The sequence below is a fragment of the Nasonia vitripennis genome, chromosome 5 (genome assembly GCF_009193385.2).
Source record: "Nasonia vitripennis strain AsymCx chromosome 5, Nvit_psr_1.1, whole genome shotgun sequence".
Classification (NCBI taxonomy): Eukaryota; Metazoa; Arthropoda; class Insecta; order Hymenoptera; family Pteromalidae; genus Nasonia; species Nasonia vitripennis.
In genome coordinates this window covers 4,924,302-4,940,458 of record NC_045761.1, presented here as the reverse complement: position 1 = coordinate 4,940,458, position 16,157 = coordinate 4,924,302, and the positions used below count along the sequence as shown (strand labels likewise).

Below are 16,157 nucleotides of genomic sequence, written 5' to 3'. Positions count from 1 at the left end.
GTATATTAAGTATATATAAGTATATCATGAGTTGATTTGTCACGGTTACGCATGCGTTGATTTTGAAATACAAAAAAGCAGCATTTTATCACGTACAGGTATTTAATTTATTATATTCAAAGATTTCTTCATAATACTGAGAAAATATCTGCGTTATCAACATTCTGATGCTATAAAAATATATGCAGTTTCAAGAACCAAGAATGTAAATTTAGCTAAAAAGTAAAAATTAAAATTATCAATTCTAATTTGTAAGTGAAGCAATATCGAATTTTATTTCATGTATAATTATGACTAATACGACGAATTATGTTAACAATCAGCCCGCACTATTACCTACTTAAGATTTTCTTGTGTAGGTGTTTATGTTAAACGGTAAACAGCACGTGATAATGCAACTACGTAACTAAGAAGATAACGTATTTGAAACATGCCCATCAACTTTTTTATTTTTCTACTTCGTAACAATATCATAATGAATAACTATTATTCTTTCGGAATTCCTTACTCGACACAGGCTTTTTAAATGACATGAGAGCTGATATAGGTCTCTAGAATGAATAAGAATCAGAGTTTTTATTTTATGCCTTTATTAATTTTTCTATAAAAACGTCTAAATGATATATTTATGTATGTATTCGAATGCTATATTATAAATTTCTTATTATTTTCTAAATGTATAAGGTATACAATAAATACTAATCTAATTGGCAACATTACTTACAAATTGGCAGTGTTACCCCTTTATATTTCATTAGAGAGTCTCTTGCATTGTATTTTGCGAACACGACAATCTATTATTATTTTTAACCCGATACTATAAATGAAAAATGGCCTATTATAGTAGTTTCATTTAAAATTACAAAATCAATACTTTTAAAAATTTTTCTGGCACCTCGTGAATAAATTGCTAATAGAACTTTTGATGCTCTAAGAAGCGCCCTGGAACAAATGACTAGTACAGACACATTTTTATGTGTTCAAGTCCCTTTTCTCGCTGAGACTACATCTTAGAATGATGATAAAAAAAAAGTTATGCTGGGCAGTAAAGATTAGTTATACATAAATAATAAATAAGATTAGAATTCGTTCCAAAATTATTTATGAGATTTTTCTAAGCAGATCTGATGCAGAACCTTACGAATTCGGTGATCGATAATTCTTCTTTTATGACGGCAGTGCATTTCGTTTTCTACATGAAATCAAATGCAAAAGTACAATTTACATTACTATGTTAGCACGATTGAACAATGCAGTATTACAAAAAAATTATCTATAATCTTAGTATATAAAATACTCTTTCACAAATAGACTAATAAAGTAAAATATATATACACGCATTCATTCACAACAAATAGGACGCGTTTGGTTACATTTATGGCACCGACATTAACACTCATAATAATTTGCCATTCATTTTATTATACGAAGATTTTTTAGAAAATCTTTATGAATTATTCTTGTATTCTTTCGTATTGTCAACAAATAATCATAACCATCAGCAAATGCATTACACTTTGCTTTGTTTAGTTAGATTTAAGGCGGTAAAACGTTTAGCTTAAGGCTGGGAAAAGGCGTGCAAAATCCACAGTATCCACCACATGTCCCAACGACTCGTTGATTAGTCTGTAAAATATTGCGTTAATTTTAATAAAATATTCTTAGGGTATTAAACTTTCGATTATACGAATTATACATACTATCTTTTCAATGTTAGTGTACGAATTCGCTTGCTTTGGCCAATGGACATCTGGTGAGAGCATTAACAATGTGCCACTTAAGTTTATTCCAAATCGCCCTTGCGGGCAATCAATTTGGCTGTAGCAATCACCAGCTTTTCCATATTCGATGTTATTTTTTCCGATTTTCATAGCGTACCTGAAGTTGTCAGCTGTGAAAAAATAACATATTTGTATTTGTCTGCAATCTAATATTGTAAAAATCATTCATCTTACCTATGATGTGTAAAGTGTGAACGTTAATTCTAATTTTTTGAAACATCGATCGTCCGGCCATCGATACCGAATCCGACATACATTGGCAACTGTCGTTTCTTCTTCCATCGTAAGGACATGTGCTTGGATCCTGAAGTCTATAACATAAAAGATCAATATGAATAATATAAGTAATGAACGTTAATATTTGCAGCTACGTACACTGAAGTATTAGTCAATTTTCCAACTACTACGTTATTATTAGTTACTTAGTGAAGGTACAATTTTTGCCGCTTAAACTGTTTTTCTCATTTTTTAGTGCTACAAAGGCATCTTGACTACACGTATGCGCACATTCATCCGATATTTCTTGTTTCCTCCAGAGAAACAAAATCCATTCAGACATTAATTATACATTACCAATAGCTCGTCCGACTCCAATTAAAAGCAAAAGCGTTCTACTGATTTTCTTAAACTAGATCTAGTTATAATACTAAAGTAAAGATATTATGCCTCGCAAGTAATGGCAATTGTACCGTTTATCGTAAATTTCAGCAAAGTTCTCTCGTTCGCCGGTGGGCAGAGTGAGATATTCCTGGGGCTCAGAACTCTCCATTCCGTGGCAGTAAATTGACATATACCTCCCTCCGACGAGCAACGTGTACTCGCCGTCAATGTTAGTCTTTAATCTACTCTGCACCTCGAGACACGAGGTCGGCCCGGTGCATGGCCGCGGATTGCATTTGCGCTTGCGTTGCGGTCGCAGGTTAATTGGACAGTGACGCCGCCTGACCTTTCTGCCATGGCGATCGAGACAGAAGAGCCGCCGGGACTGCCTGCCCTTACGGCCGCACGGATGGGAGCACTACAATTATGACAGATATTGTATTTTTACCATTGATCTTCTGATCGTTACCTTGCTGTGCCTCTCTGATGGCTTTCTTATTACTTTTCTCCAGTTGCCGGCCATCCAGTAGAAGGGTTCGTTGCAGCCTCCCTTGCGACAGACCTGCGCTATCGGGGGTTTGTCTCTCAGAGGGCAGCCACTTGACAGGGGCGTCGGATCCTCCCAGCCGAAGCTATTGATGCGGTGGCAGGTGACCTCGCGACGTCGCACCCCATTGCCGCAGCTCACCGAACACTGATTATGAAAAATATTTTTATTTTTATTTTATGGCGCAATTCCGTGCAATTATTGAAAGATTTTTAATGCTCACCTCACTCCAACTGCCTGCACGCCACTTGTACTCTATAACTGCTTGAGAACTGTAGCTGTTTTTGCTAGGGCGACAAGGAGGTCTCTGGCACTTCTTGGCGTGTCTAGGTCTGGAGACTTCTGAACAGTCACTATCGTTTAGGACTTCGCCGCGTTTATCTTGGCACGAAACTTGTCGATGCTGGTATCCATCGCCGCATTTGACGTCGCACTAAATAAATAAGTTTATTGATATTCAATAAATAAGGAGCCATTAAGCTACATTTTTATGAATTTCATTAATCATTTGTATTCATTGTTTACCTGACTCCAGCCTCCTACCGACCAAGTTGGACACGGCTGTTTATTGCACGCTATCCTATCTACTGGACGTTTCTTGGAGTCGCAGTAGTCATCGGGTGCCACTTTATTAGTCTCCACGGAAATGCATTTGATGATTTGATTGGCAAAGCCACCTCCGCATGATTTCGAGCACTAAAAACAATAAGTTTAGATTATATTAATTGCGTGAATTATTTACGCAAGCATAACATAAACCATCGAGGAAAATAACTTACCGGCTCAAAGTCTTCAACGGACCATTTATATCCAGAGCGGAATGTAATAATATTGTTGATATCGTTTTCGTGATGCACCTGAGGGAAGTCGTCGGCCGGCAAGTTCGAAGAGTAAGTTACAGGCGTAAACGTAGCCTAGTAAAAGTAAACGATATAGAGTGATTCAGATATTAACCTTACACGCTTGATTACGAGAAAAAAATGTTATTTACTTTAGTCGGGCAAGGCTTCAACGAGCAGCTTATCGACTGTATGGGCTTAATTGCAGAATTACAGTCTCCTTTACTGATTGTTCCATTGGGATATCTACAGGCGACCATTCTCCTCCTTACCCCGTCACCGCAGGTGACCGAGCACTGAAAGTAAGTTTCTGTTTTATTTACACTGTCTCGTTGACGTCGAGTTTATAAAAAAAAAACTTACAGCGCTCCAATTGCCGGTTTCCCACGTAGGGCAAGGACCAGCGTTGCAGGTCTCCCTGACCCCCGTGGGCGGTTCCTTGCACTCGCTCTTCGACACCACGTGATTATCCACTTGACACCAGTACGGTCTCTCCCTTATGCCGATTCCACAGCTCACCGAGCACTGAAAGCATATTTTAAGAAACGTTAATGTAGGGGCATAAATCAGGACTACGAAGGCTATTTGCGCACGATTCCGATAAATCGCTAACCTTTCAAGACGAATTGAAAAAATGATTTCTATCTTATCAATCGGAGAACAAAGAGCGATTTAGCGTAACTACCGCGAGTAGATAAGTCCCGTGTCAGGCGCGGCGGGATACCTCATGTGCTCGAAACCTTACTCTCGGTGAAAGGGCAGCACACAGTCTATTAAGGTCGACCAAAAGCTTTTCACACTCGACGCGCAATTATGCTAAACACTTCTTAGAATCTCTCGCACTATGTGTATCTATACTAACCGGCTTCCATTCTCCAAGGTCCCACTTGGGGCAGGACTTCTGTCCACAGGCCTGCATGATGATCTTGCCTTCGGCAGGGCATTTGTCCTCGGGCACGGTCCTGTTCTCGCGGTCGACGCACTCGGCCATGCGATACTGAATACCGTTGTCGCCGCAGCTGACCGAACAGGCGCTCCAATCGCCGTAGCGCCAATGTGCGAAGTTACAGGGTCCGATGCAAGCTTTCCTCTCCGGGCGTGGTATCAGGTGCTGGCAGACGTGCGATGGGACATGTTGCGGTGACGTGTTTCGGCTCAGAGCGATTTTCACGCAGCGGTGCTTGACCGAGAGGAAACCCGGGCCGCAGTGGTTGGAGCACTCGGATTTGGAGTTTGGAATCTCCTGCCACTGGAGCTCGCAGTGGCTGTTGCAACTTCTTATCTCCTCGCGAGGACGCTTTTCGGACGGGCAGTAGTCATCGGACACGGTACTGTTGGTCTCGGTGCTGCGGCAGCGAACAAGTCGGCGACTCATGCCTTGGCAGAGACGGTTACACTCCGACCATTCTGACTCCAAGCTCCAGGTGTGACTTTCCAGGATGCGTTTAGGCATTAGGTACTCGTAGGTGATCTGCGGTGGGTTTACGTTACCCACTGAGAGAACCTGAGAACAACAAACGTGATTAGGGAGTGGATTCGTTTCAAGTAGACAGTAGCATGAAGGAGTGTTCGTGGCTCACCTCCAGAATAAGATCAACCTGAATCGGTCTCGAGCTGTTTAGTCTCTCGACAACGGGTTCCGGGCCGCTGTACTCCATCGTAACTCCCGGTTGGATGATCACCTTTCGGTGCATCACCATGAAATTTCCGTTCAGTATGTACTTACCGGCCTCCTTCAGTCGAAGAGCTGCAAGATTCAATCGTTGTTAAAACTCATTCTTTCCCAGTTAAGTATAGAAACAGCAGATGCATCGGCAAGATCATCTCACCTAGGTAATTACTGTCGTTATGGGCGCCCATCCAGCCGGTCTGCCTGATGTCTATGAAGCTGCTACCAGCTGGTATCTTGGTGATCCTGGTGTACCCATACTCACTGGAATTGTACCTGCCCGTCACCTTTTTACAGGTGGAGTTGTCACCTTGACAAACTCCGCAATTGTCGAGGCTCGCAGCTGAGTTGAGTATGTGGTCGCAGCCTGCAGGTTTGCACTGGCCGTTGACGCAGACGTGGAAAGTGTCCGGGCCACAGGGCGTTCCGTCGATGACCTTGTCTTGTAGCATATAATACTGATTGCTCGCCACGTGGCAATATAGCTTGCAGCGGTCCTCCGGCAGAACTACGGGGACAATCGATTGTCAGAAGTGTGAAGAACAAGTAGGCACCTATCTCAGACTTTCATTGGATATACTTACTCCTCGTGTACTTGGCGTGCCACTTGACATTCTTAGCCAGGTTGCGGATGTTGCGGTTATCGTTGTCAAACTTGGCGCACTGCTGCTGCCTGTACAGGTTTGTTTATGAGAACGATCGAAAATTCATCGACTTGGCCGAAGATATCATTCAAATATGAGCTACGAAAAGAATACAAGAAACTCACCGGAAGTCGGTAGATCCAGAAGGGCACTCATGGGTGTTGCAGCTGTCGTACATCACCCGCTCGCCGACGCAGTAATTACCTCCGTTCTTAGGTGCGGGGTTGTTGCACTCGCGGGTCTTCTTTTTGATGCCGCCGCCGCAGGGTCGGCTACAATTGCCGTAGTCGCTCCATTTGCCCCACTGGCCGTCGACGGGCTCAAGGTTTTCCCGCGAGACGCACTCGCCTCGATGACACCATTTACCCGGACAGCAGACTGTACCGTCGGCCCAGGGCATGTGCTGAGTGTGACACTGCTCGCTCCGGTCATCCGAGTACGGCACGGTGCACCACAACCTCTTGCATACTGCCTAGCCGGTAACGAACACGCTTGTAGATTACGTCAGGTTTGAGAGGGTGACGGGCGGAACAGGAGTGTATCGTTACGCGCGACGAAAAAGTATAAGGCAGCCTTATTGAAAAATCAAAGCGCGTCCCGTGACGAATCCATCGCATCCGTGAAGCGGCAGCGCACTCGCAAAGTACGTCCATTAACGCTCTTTTCAATCAGCCGTTCGTTCCACCTTGCGTTCACGCTTCTCTCGACTCGAGGCGCGTATAATCCGTTGAAATCCCCCTCCGCGCTATACTATAAATCGCGCGTCTGCTCTTTTTTGCTCCCGCTCTTTCTCTCTCCTCTCCTCTCGTGGCTTGATTTATTCTCATGGGTTTTCTCACGTCGTAACTTACCATCGCTCACCATGTGCGGGCAGATCTCGGATCCGGGGCCGTAGACGAGCTCGCACTGCTTGTTCTCGGAGTAGTCCTCGCCGGGCAGTCGGCCCCCGTGGGACCGCGACATGATCTTGTTGTTGCGCGGCTCGTCCAGCAGACAGTTGCCGTGGCCCACGCTGTAAAACGCCAGATGTGCGATAGTTACACATACGCGTATACACACTCTCTTACATACACACACTCGCCCACCGTGAGATGATTCTGATTATAGACCGAGGGGAGTGAAAATAGTGCCGCCGTTCCATTTCGCGAAAGGTGCAGCGCAGCAGAAAAGCAGCGCACGTTCATCCACCCACTCGGTCGAGAGAATAAATCAAAAAATCAACACACAGAGAAGCGCATAACGGTATATATAAATCTGTACTGACTCGAGGAACTCGGTGACGTAGTGTCTGGAGCACTTGGACCACTCCCAGGGCACGGTGTTTTTGTCGAGCATCCGCGACATGATGTTGCGCACGCCCGAGCTGTCCTGATACTTGGTGCACTTCGGGTCGTCGTCGTGGGGCATATTTAGCCTGCAACAAGCAGAGTCATTATACACACGCGCGCGCAGAGCGTATAGTTTCTCTCTCTCTCTCTCTCTCTCTCTCTCTCTCTCTCTCTCTCTCTCTCTCTCTCTCTCTTTCCAGTGAAATTCGCGGAAACTCGTAATTACACACCGCGGAGACTTTGACTTTGGCACTAGCCGCGCTATAAATAGCCGGCACTGTAAACTATCGCGCGCCGACGAGCCCTTGGGCTTGATTTTTGCTGTTTTGCTTTTCTATTCTCGCTCGCTCAATCTCTCTCTCCGGGGGATTTATATCGGCGAGGAAATGGCTCGCGCGTGTCGATCGGAAATGTTGAATAAACATACGCTAGCGCCGAAAATGACCTACTTAGCCCAGCACCACTTTGTGCGCTCGGAAGACAAATAAATCCGCGAACTTCCATGCACAACGATTGTTTTTCCAATCGAACGCAAGACACTTTCTTCTTCTTCTTCTCTTTTTTTTTAGAAACGGAATTCCAAACAGCCCCGTCTCGTCGCGCACGGCTGTTACTACTTATACACCGCGCGTGTCTGAATCGCATAGAGATAAAAGCCAGTCGACTGCAGTCTCGCGTTTCCTACGCGCGTGCGACTTTTAATATTTATCCGACGCTCCGACGGCGAGCGCTGCACATGAAACCGAGTCCGAGATCCGGCGAGATTTATCCCGCGCTGTAACTCTGTCCCGCGCGCGTGATTAAAGCAAGCGTATACTATACACTCGACTCAATTAGACTTCTTCTTCCGATTCGCGCGACTTTCTCAAACCGTCGCGTTTCTTTCCACCCGAATTTACACCGCGTATACGTTCTAAATAACGACGTCCAAGTTCGAGGGCGACGATCGTTAAAATCGTTATTTGCACGGGAAGCGTATATGCAAAACACGCGCGCGGCTCTCTCGTCATAATTTTCCAGCGCAGTATATCACCGCCTCTCGTCGCGCGCACGAGTATACTCACACGTGGCCGATCTCGTGGGCAATGGTGAAGGCGGTGGCCAAGCCATTGTCCTGGACAATGGCGCAAGACGAGCCTGGAGAGCACATCCTGCCAAGTTCAGCTAGGCCCAAGGTGTCGCAGCGCTTCTCTCCTGGGTTGTGACAGAGGTTCTCCCTGCAAAGAAACGAGCAGAGTTATTTTTCTCGCTTGGTGTATAGAACGAATAAACATCAATTTCGTCGCTATCGCACATTCATATGTATAGCTAGAAGAATACTTCCGGCAAGGATAACGGAACGCGTGTTTTGACGTACGGGTTTGTCGAGGGTAAAAAATTGGCGGCGCGGGGATATTATTTTGCCGGCCGGCCGGTCTCTCTCTCTCTCTCTCTCTCTCTCTCTCTCTCTCTCGCACGCGCGTGCGGCTATTTTTATGCGGCCAGCGAGCTTTCTGCGATGTTTGCCTTCCACAGCGGCGTACACACGCGTATATTGTTGCTACAACCCGAGAGAGAGGGGCCTTTAATCTTGCGGCCGCTCCAGAGCGTCTCGTTATTGGTCTCCTATATGAAGCTGTATATTACGCTGACGTTTATGACTTTTTGTTTAGCCCATTTTTTCGCGGATTTTACGGTTCCGTAAGTGATACAAGTCAAGCGATGGAAACATTTACGGCCCCGCGCGGCCTGCGGTATAAAATGGATATGCTCTTCCGAGCTGGACGAGAAAGCGGATCCTCTCCCGCGTGTTTGCACACAACGCAGCGATTCGTCATATCAGAAACGCGCGTAAAATGAAAATCACTCTCAACGAGTGCGTATACGTACGAAACGTCTTGGAAATTTTCGCCCGTGGCCGCGGTGCGTAAATATAGGGTCGGTGGAATGTGCGCGCGACTTACGCGGAAATAGAGTATAGTGCGCTCGGAGATTATCGTGTTTCTGGCAAGTAGCGCTGCCAGACGAAGATTACGAGACGAGGATCAAACCTAGTGAGAAGTAGAGCGGCGTCGTGGTGCTCGGGCGACGGCTCGTGCGGATTGTTGAGCGTCTGCCAGTAGCAGAACTTCCGGAGCATCTCGGCGGCGCCAATACCGTCGCTGCCCTCCTGCTTGACGCCGAAGATCTGGTCCACCTGCTTGATCTTGATGACCGCGATGCTGATCGGGTTGCCGATCGACGGGTCCTTGTAGATCCGGGAGACCTGGAATTTTGTGTTCACGTTGAGTGTGTAAAAGCTTTGTGCATCGCAGGATCATTTGTCACGCGAGACTCGAGGAACGGATAAAACACAAAGCGTGAATCACGCGGCTTTTCGCAGCGCGCGCTGCAATCGGAGAATAATTTCAAGCGCGCCGCCGCGCAATATCGTGTATAACGTTACTCTTCCGCAGATAGCCCCGAAGACCGAGTGCGCGCTGATGGTGTGGCGTATATAAAAATGCGGAAGAGCCACCTCCGAAAAGCGAGTATCGCATTTCTCAGCGGCTGCAGCGCTGAGGCTTCGTATATTAATCAAAAGTCAATTTGCATAAATTACGCGATTGACAGAGCGAGACCATTCGTTATGTTCTTTCGGGCGAAATTTATAGCGCCCTTTCTTTGCAGATTCCCAGTGCAGTGCACTACACGAATTCGCACTCACCGTGTTCATGAGGACTAAGATGTAATAGGTGAGACTGGCCCCGTGGTAATCTATCATCTTGGCGTCGGCCACGACCATTACCTCGATGAAATACTCCCTCGGCAAAGCTCGCCGCGTTCTCCAGCTGCCGTAAATATCGAGAGCCGAGGTCTGATCGTTCTCCAGGGCGTAGCTCCTGCCTCTGTCCTCGTCGTACCTGTGCACACACGCGTTATGGTAATTCATTTGTGATCGACGCTTCCCAGAGATTGATTTTCCTCTCCGATCAATCGCGATAATTTCTTTGTTAAGGTGAATTCAAAGAACTTGGTCCCACCGCAAAATTTCCACAGGATAAAATACAAGCGTATTACCTGTCATCGAACGGGTAGGGCGCACGCCTGCGACGCCTTCTTCCTGGCGTCGTCTCGTTGAGGTCCGTGATCAAGTCGTCGATCGCGATCTGCTGGCCGTTGTCTGCAAGCAAATCAAGCGTGAATCTCTCTCTCTTTCGGCGTATCGAATTTCACGGCAAAGTTTTAGTGTACACGCACGAAACCAAAGCAAAAAAAAAATCGAATCGATTCTCGGTATTTCCGCATAAAATTTCGATTGCGCGCGCCGACTAATTTCGAAGCCGCTGCATCTCGCTGTGTGATGATGAGAGGATTCTCGCGCCCGCGGGCGCGAATAATAAAATTGCGGTTCTCGCGCGCGCGCCTGTGACGTAATATGTATACCGCGCGAGTCAACCACCTGTTTGCGATGCGCGCGAGAGTATAGGTGATATAGCTATACGCAATACAGGTGTTCGATTGCCGGGGAAGAGGAAAAACGAGGAGAGAGACGACGACGATGATGATGGCGGTGAGTCGTTGGTTTCTTCTTTTAGATGTTTCGACGCGAATGTGTAATGGTAAAGTATAGAGGTGCGTGTGACGCAATACTTGTATAGTTTTACGATTTAACATGTGCACGAGTGCTATATATAGCGGGGCGAGAGATTTTAATTGGCTTCCAGATTAGAAAGTGTTATTAAATTTTTAAAAATCTCGAGCCGATCTTTATCACAGCTGCTCGTCGCCGCGACACGTTGTTATTATGTTTTTTTTTCTTCGTTTGCATAGTTATGAAGCTTATGCTAATGAAAATCGCATAATATGCTAAAGACACTCGACCGCTCGCTGAATTATTTCATCGACGAGAGATGTTAACGACGCGACGTCCCTCTCGTCTCGTCGATTCGCGAAATTATTGCGGTTCGCCGATTTTTGCGGATAATCCAGCGTTTCCGGGTATAAGTATACGTATACACACAAGGAGAGATCGGGAGAGAGAAAACTTAACGGCTTTTCCCCGATTCTTCATCATTTTACGCTCAGCCGAACTCCGGTGCAGGGTAAATATACTATTTCCGAACTGCGTGTAAGCGATGCAGATACGCATACATGCTTCTCGGAAAAAGCGCGCGTAGGATTAATTGAAACCGATTCGAGATCCGTCGGGCCGCGACGAGCGATATGATCGTTTACAACGCGCTGTGTTCTAACGTTTTTTCGAATCCTTCTGTTTCCGAACGCTTATACGGTCTTTTTCCCGATAAAAGTGAATTACCATACGGACGATCGCGGAAACTCGATGTAACAGACGAGGCAGTTTCTCGGATACCGTTCGAGAGCCGCGGCGCAATCGGCACAGAGTCATCGTCTGCGCTCACGCGAGCGTTTTTCCGAAGCAAAATGAAAAAAAAATGAAAGACACGCGAACTCGGCACGCGAGAGAGCGGCTGACACATTGTCGCGGCGCCTGTTAATAATAAAGTCTCTCTGCCAGACGATCATCGACGGCGTCCCTCCGTATCTTTATCCCGGCCTCTCTCGTCTCGTTCGTCAATCGGCCGTAACGATTTCGCCGCGCGCGCGGCTAAATAACAATAAAGCTAATTGGCCATGATTCACAATTCACTTGCGCCCGGCGATGCTTATTCTCATCCTCATACGATCCTCTCCTCTTATTCTCGCCGCAGCAGCTTTACTTCGTCAAGTGGCATCTTTGTGCGATTGCGCGAAAAATCGTTCTTATAACGATTTATGAAATTGTATAAACACACATAATAGCTCATTGTCAGCGTACAAGCCGTTTAATGAATCGTCGGATGGACTAATGGATTCGCGTGTCTGCATCAGCAATAATTTATCGCGCGAAAAGATGAGCGCGAGCTTCGAGCGAATAGCCAGGAGGGCTAAATTAGATTAGATCCGGCGAGCGCAACCGTGAAGACGCCCATATGCACAAGAGCATAACGTGGAAGCGGAGGTATAACGAAACGCTATGGATGTCTTCCGTATATGCATACACATATGTATAATCCGAATAAAGCACGGTCCGATTTAAAGAGACGCGCAGCGGCGCGAAGGTCGACGAGCGAAACCGGTAAACGCGCGCGATTATTCAGCCCCGAGCCATCGGTCGAGCTGCGAAATGACGGAGGCTGCTTTCGCGCCCTCGAAAGGTGAGAAGAAACGAACGAGTCGATATATTTTTCGAGAGAGAGAGAGAGCGAGTGACTGTGTCCGTGTAATTACAGGCATACCATAGCGGTATTGTCTTTCGGCGCGATCGAGGAAGTGCACTGTCGCGTAATTTATATACACACACTGCAAGCACGCGAGATCCACGAAGAGCCTTTTCTAATTCGAAGCGCCGGTGCATCTCGGATCGGTTACCTCCGATGCATCGGGACGAGTATATTTCGCGCTTAGGTCCGCTCCGTTACGCGTCGCGCTCTCTCGATTTATTGCGCGGCCTTTTAGCGGACTTTACGATCGCCGAGTTTTTATTCCGCCGGCGGATGTATAAGTCTTTGTTTGGAAAGTTGCTCGACGAGAGAGATGAGAGATAATAGGGCGTGTACGCAGCGCGGTGGCATTGGCCAAATGTGACGGATTTATACTAATGATCGCCCAGGTTGTAATCGATGTAGGAACAATCCGAGTGAGGCTGCGATGGAGCGATACAAGCGCGGGCTAAGAGTTATTATTAAATTTCGCGGCTGTGTGATTAATCGCCGGGGCGTACGCGGGAATTTGTACATTCAAATGGTCGCGCGCGCGCGCGCGGCCTTGGAGAAATTTTGAAAATTAATTCCTCGTAATCCCCGCTCGCGTCTAATTAATCATCCGACTTTCATCAATCACCTCGACGGACCGGATCACGGATGTTGCAGAAGGAATTTCGCCTCTGCTTTTTGTTCGCTGCATCTTTTAACTTTCGATTAAATCGTAAATTGCGCTCGAGCGGATCACCTTTGTGTGCATACGTCGAGGTGAGATTATATAAAGCGACAGATTATAAAGGTGTCCCGTAAGAGAGAGACGGATGCTGCATTTGCATAATAAATTGAGACATTACAAGCGAGAAACAATATGTGCAAGACTTACCCATGACGCCGCACTCGTGCATAGTCTCGTTGACAACGGCATTATCGTCAACTTGGGGCAAGTCGTTGGCCGTCCGATTTGCCGGCGAGAACGGCTTGAGCTCGCTCTTGGAGATCCGATAAATAACGTGCTGCAAAGGCGAGCCCACCGGCAGCTTTTCGTTATCGCTCCACCGCTCCGTGGGCTTAATTAAGTAAGTTCCCGTGGACGTTGTCATGTGTCCTGCCTGCAAGCCGAGCGAGAAATACTTGCACACGGCGCTCTCAAGGATGACGTACGTCGAAAGATTTTTCATTAAAAATTTATGAGATTACATACGCCCGAGTGCAGCCTTTTTCCTCACCGGCATTCCGCATATTACATTATAATAAAGTGCGTATACGAAAATTCCGAGCGCTATATTTATATTTGGAAGGAATACATTGCAGCGTCCGATGATTTACGTTTACATTTCCCCTCGATTTCCCGCTAACTACTTCCGACGCCTCATCAATCAAATTCCACGCGTACAAAAGAGCGAAAGTGTTCTCTCTCCCGCACGAGAAATCCACTGCGACACGCGTTTAATGAATGACTTTATAAAATCATTCATCGAAGCCCTCCTAAGCGCTCTCGCAATTGATTTACGATTACACGCGTCCGCGAAAGCCTCTCGCGTTCACGCTCTGGTTAGCCGAAGGTCGCGACTTCCTACGGACTGCAATGTCGCCGAACTCGATTTGGAAGCGAGCGAAACTCTAAACAACGCGGCGTTTCATGCCGTTGCGCTTTCGCTACTTCTTTTTATTTTTTCAATTCAATAGCGTCGATGAGTCACGCGAGTACGCGTGGCGTTTATTTTCTCAATGATGTAAGGAAAACATTCGGTCGCTGGTCTATTTCTGGAGCCGGCGCGAAAAATCACGCGAGCGATTTTCCCCGTAAGGCTGCAACTCTCTTGGTCGTATTAGCGCGACGAGCTGTCTCACCATTCCGTGACAGAGACTGACAGCAACGCTGGACTTGGGGTCGCCCTCGACGTATCCGTTGTAGAAGCAGCCCGTGTGCGTCTCGGGGTACTCTCTCCTCGAGGTGTTTCTGCCGATGTGCGTCACCTACGATTAAAGAATACACAAAGTCGTTACACTCTCGTTCTATTCTCGCACTCGCGTAATGTAATCGCGGGCTATGTCTTCTGCGCAAAAAACTATGTAACACAGCACTAGTCTCGATAATAGATCCGCGCAAAAAATACCACACGTCTTCCGAGAAAAAAGTCATTAGCGGCTCCGCACGCGCGCGAGCGCGGCTATAATTATCGTTAGACACGAGCTGCGCTTAAGTTGTTTTTAATTAGGCTTGTAATCTCGCTGGTCAAGCGCCAGAGCAGATCCGATTGAAAGATCGCTTATCGCAGCGAAAAATGTGCAATTAGCGTCGTCGATTATACGTGTGTGTCAATTACGCATTTCCGCGAGTCTTGAATCAAATTTCGTTTTGTTCCTCAGTCACGCTCGGTCGACTCGCTAATAGAGAGCGAGAGTATATTGCACGAGGCTCACCGAGAAACCGGCGTCGACGACGCTGTTGTCCTCCTTCAGGCTCAGATGAAACTTCCTGCCGAAGGCCGTGAATTCGTACTGCGGATGGGGGTCCCAGACCTTGTTCTGGCTGTGCCGGAAGTGACCGCTGTGGTGCCTCTCCGCCTTGGAATGCTCTTCCACTGAAAATTCAAGTAAGTTTACATGCACATACTCAGGTATCCAGTGCCAATTCGAATCGGCGTAGGTGTCGATGACTCTGGCAATTAACCGGGAGGTTAACAAGGCGCGCAAGCCGTTCGTTATTTCGAGACTGACACACGCCTTTTCGTTTATTCATGACCGCGCGCGGAATCCCGTGCTTTTCGAGCAAAGTGTCTTTTGTTCGAGAGTGCGTATGCGCAATTTAAAGTCGTTGCGAAGGAGGAGTTTTTTTTCTTCCTCGGCAACTATACTGGCACTTGGGCTCGATTAAGCTTTTTCGGCGCGCTTATCTCTCTCGCGCGGGGCTTTTAATAGATCGGAACGAGTGGTAATTGGTGAAAAATGAGTTTTTTGAACCATCGGTCGTTGCCCAGGACACTCGTCGTTGAGAGATTTAATTGGGGGAATTCGATGAGATAACGCCGGTTATCTAACGAATTTCAGCAAATTCTTTCTTCCGACGTGTGATCTATTGAATTCCCATTATTACGAAAGCGCGTGTATTAATTTTTTTTTCCAGCCATAATTAGAAATCATAACTATTACGCAATCGTACACCGCCGGCGAGATACAGTATTGATATTTAAAAGTCCCGCCGCGACGGCGAATAAGCCGTAAATAATACATTTAATTAAATTTGCGTGTAAAAGTGAGCTTTGAATTATTGTTATATTCCTCTGAGCTTACGAAACGCTCGGATCAGAACCTCTCGCACGAACCTAATTAAAAAGCTCTCGACTGCGCACACGCGGCGCTAAATTGCGCAAGACAGGCGAAAAACAATCCGAAAGCCATTAGCGAATTTTTTCTCTTTCGCGAAAGTGTACAATGAGAAAAGAGTCGTACAGGTCGCGATCGCGTCGAGATTGTCTTCCTGGCCCGAGATAGATATCCCGACGCGATAAGGCTGCGCTGCAACA

At 46.7% G+C, this 16,157-nt stretch overlaps 1 protein-coding gene and 1 long non-coding RNA gene across 4 annotated transcripts in view; one reads left to right on the top strand and one right to left on the bottom strand.

Moving 5' to 3' along the window:
* The first annotated feature begins 7 nt into the window (after nucleotides 1–7).
* On the top strand, nucleotides 8–3,413 carry LOC116417668. The gene is made up of 3 exons (XR_004227913.2): nucleotides 8–98; nucleotides 2,490–2,819; nucleotides 2,894–3,413. It is a non-coding gene; the product is annotated as an uncharacterized LOC116417668 (long non-coding RNA).
* Nucleotides 574–16,157, bottom strand: part of LOC100120681 (A disintegrin and metalloproteinase with thrombospondin motifs 9) — a 48,155-nt gene continuing 32,571 nt past the window's right edge. The window contains exons 5-28 of one of the 3 annotated variants that reach the window (XM_008210847.4): nucleotides 15,055–15,215; nucleotides 14,482–14,607; nucleotides 13,514–13,739; nucleotides 10,448–10,550; nucleotides 10,095–10,290; nucleotides 9,439–9,653; nucleotides 8,473–8,625; nucleotides 7,345–7,494; nucleotides 6,932–7,092; nucleotides 6,206–6,548; nucleotides 6,021–6,109; nucleotides 5,597–5,944; nucleotides 5,348–5,514; nucleotides 4,630–5,271; nucleotides 4,131–4,292; nucleotides 3,920–4,063; nucleotides 3,708–3,842; nucleotides 3,454–3,624; nucleotides 3,152–3,361; nucleotides 2,884–3,075; nucleotides 2,471–2,799; nucleotides 1,956–2,092; nucleotides 1,701–1,891; nucleotides 574–1,626 (exon numbers count right to left, since the gene is read on the bottom strand). In XM_008210847.4, the coding sequence (XP_008209069.1) occupies nucleotides 1,537–1,626; nucleotides 1,701–1,891; nucleotides 1,956–2,092; nucleotides 2,471–2,799; nucleotides 2,884–3,075; nucleotides 3,152–3,361; nucleotides 3,454–3,624; nucleotides 3,708–3,842; nucleotides 3,920–4,063; nucleotides 4,131–4,292; nucleotides 4,630–5,271; nucleotides 5,348–5,514; nucleotides 5,597–5,944; nucleotides 6,021–6,109; nucleotides 6,206–6,548; nucleotides 6,932–7,092; nucleotides 7,345–7,494; nucleotides 8,473–8,625; nucleotides 9,439–9,653; nucleotides 10,095–10,290; nucleotides 10,448–10,550; nucleotides 13,514–13,739; nucleotides 14,482–14,607; nucleotides 15,055–15,215 (4,841 nt within the window). In that variant the 3' untranslated portion in view covers nucleotides 574–1,536. Of the gene's footprint in view, nucleotides 1,627–1,700; nucleotides 1,892–1,955; nucleotides 2,093–2,470; nucleotides 2,800–2,850; nucleotides 3,076–3,151; nucleotides 3,362–3,453; nucleotides 3,625–3,707; nucleotides 3,843–3,919; nucleotides 4,064–4,130; nucleotides 4,293–4,629; nucleotides 5,272–5,347; nucleotides 5,515–5,596; nucleotides 5,945–6,020; nucleotides 6,110–6,205; nucleotides 6,549–6,931; nucleotides 7,093–7,344; nucleotides 7,495–8,472; nucleotides 8,626–9,438; nucleotides 9,654–10,094; nucleotides 10,291–10,447; nucleotides 10,551–13,513; nucleotides 13,740–14,481; nucleotides 14,608–15,054; nucleotides 15,216–16,157 lie in introns of all 3 variants that reach the window. The other 2 variants (XM_008210846.4, XR_004345014.1) reach the window with 2 other exon arrangements.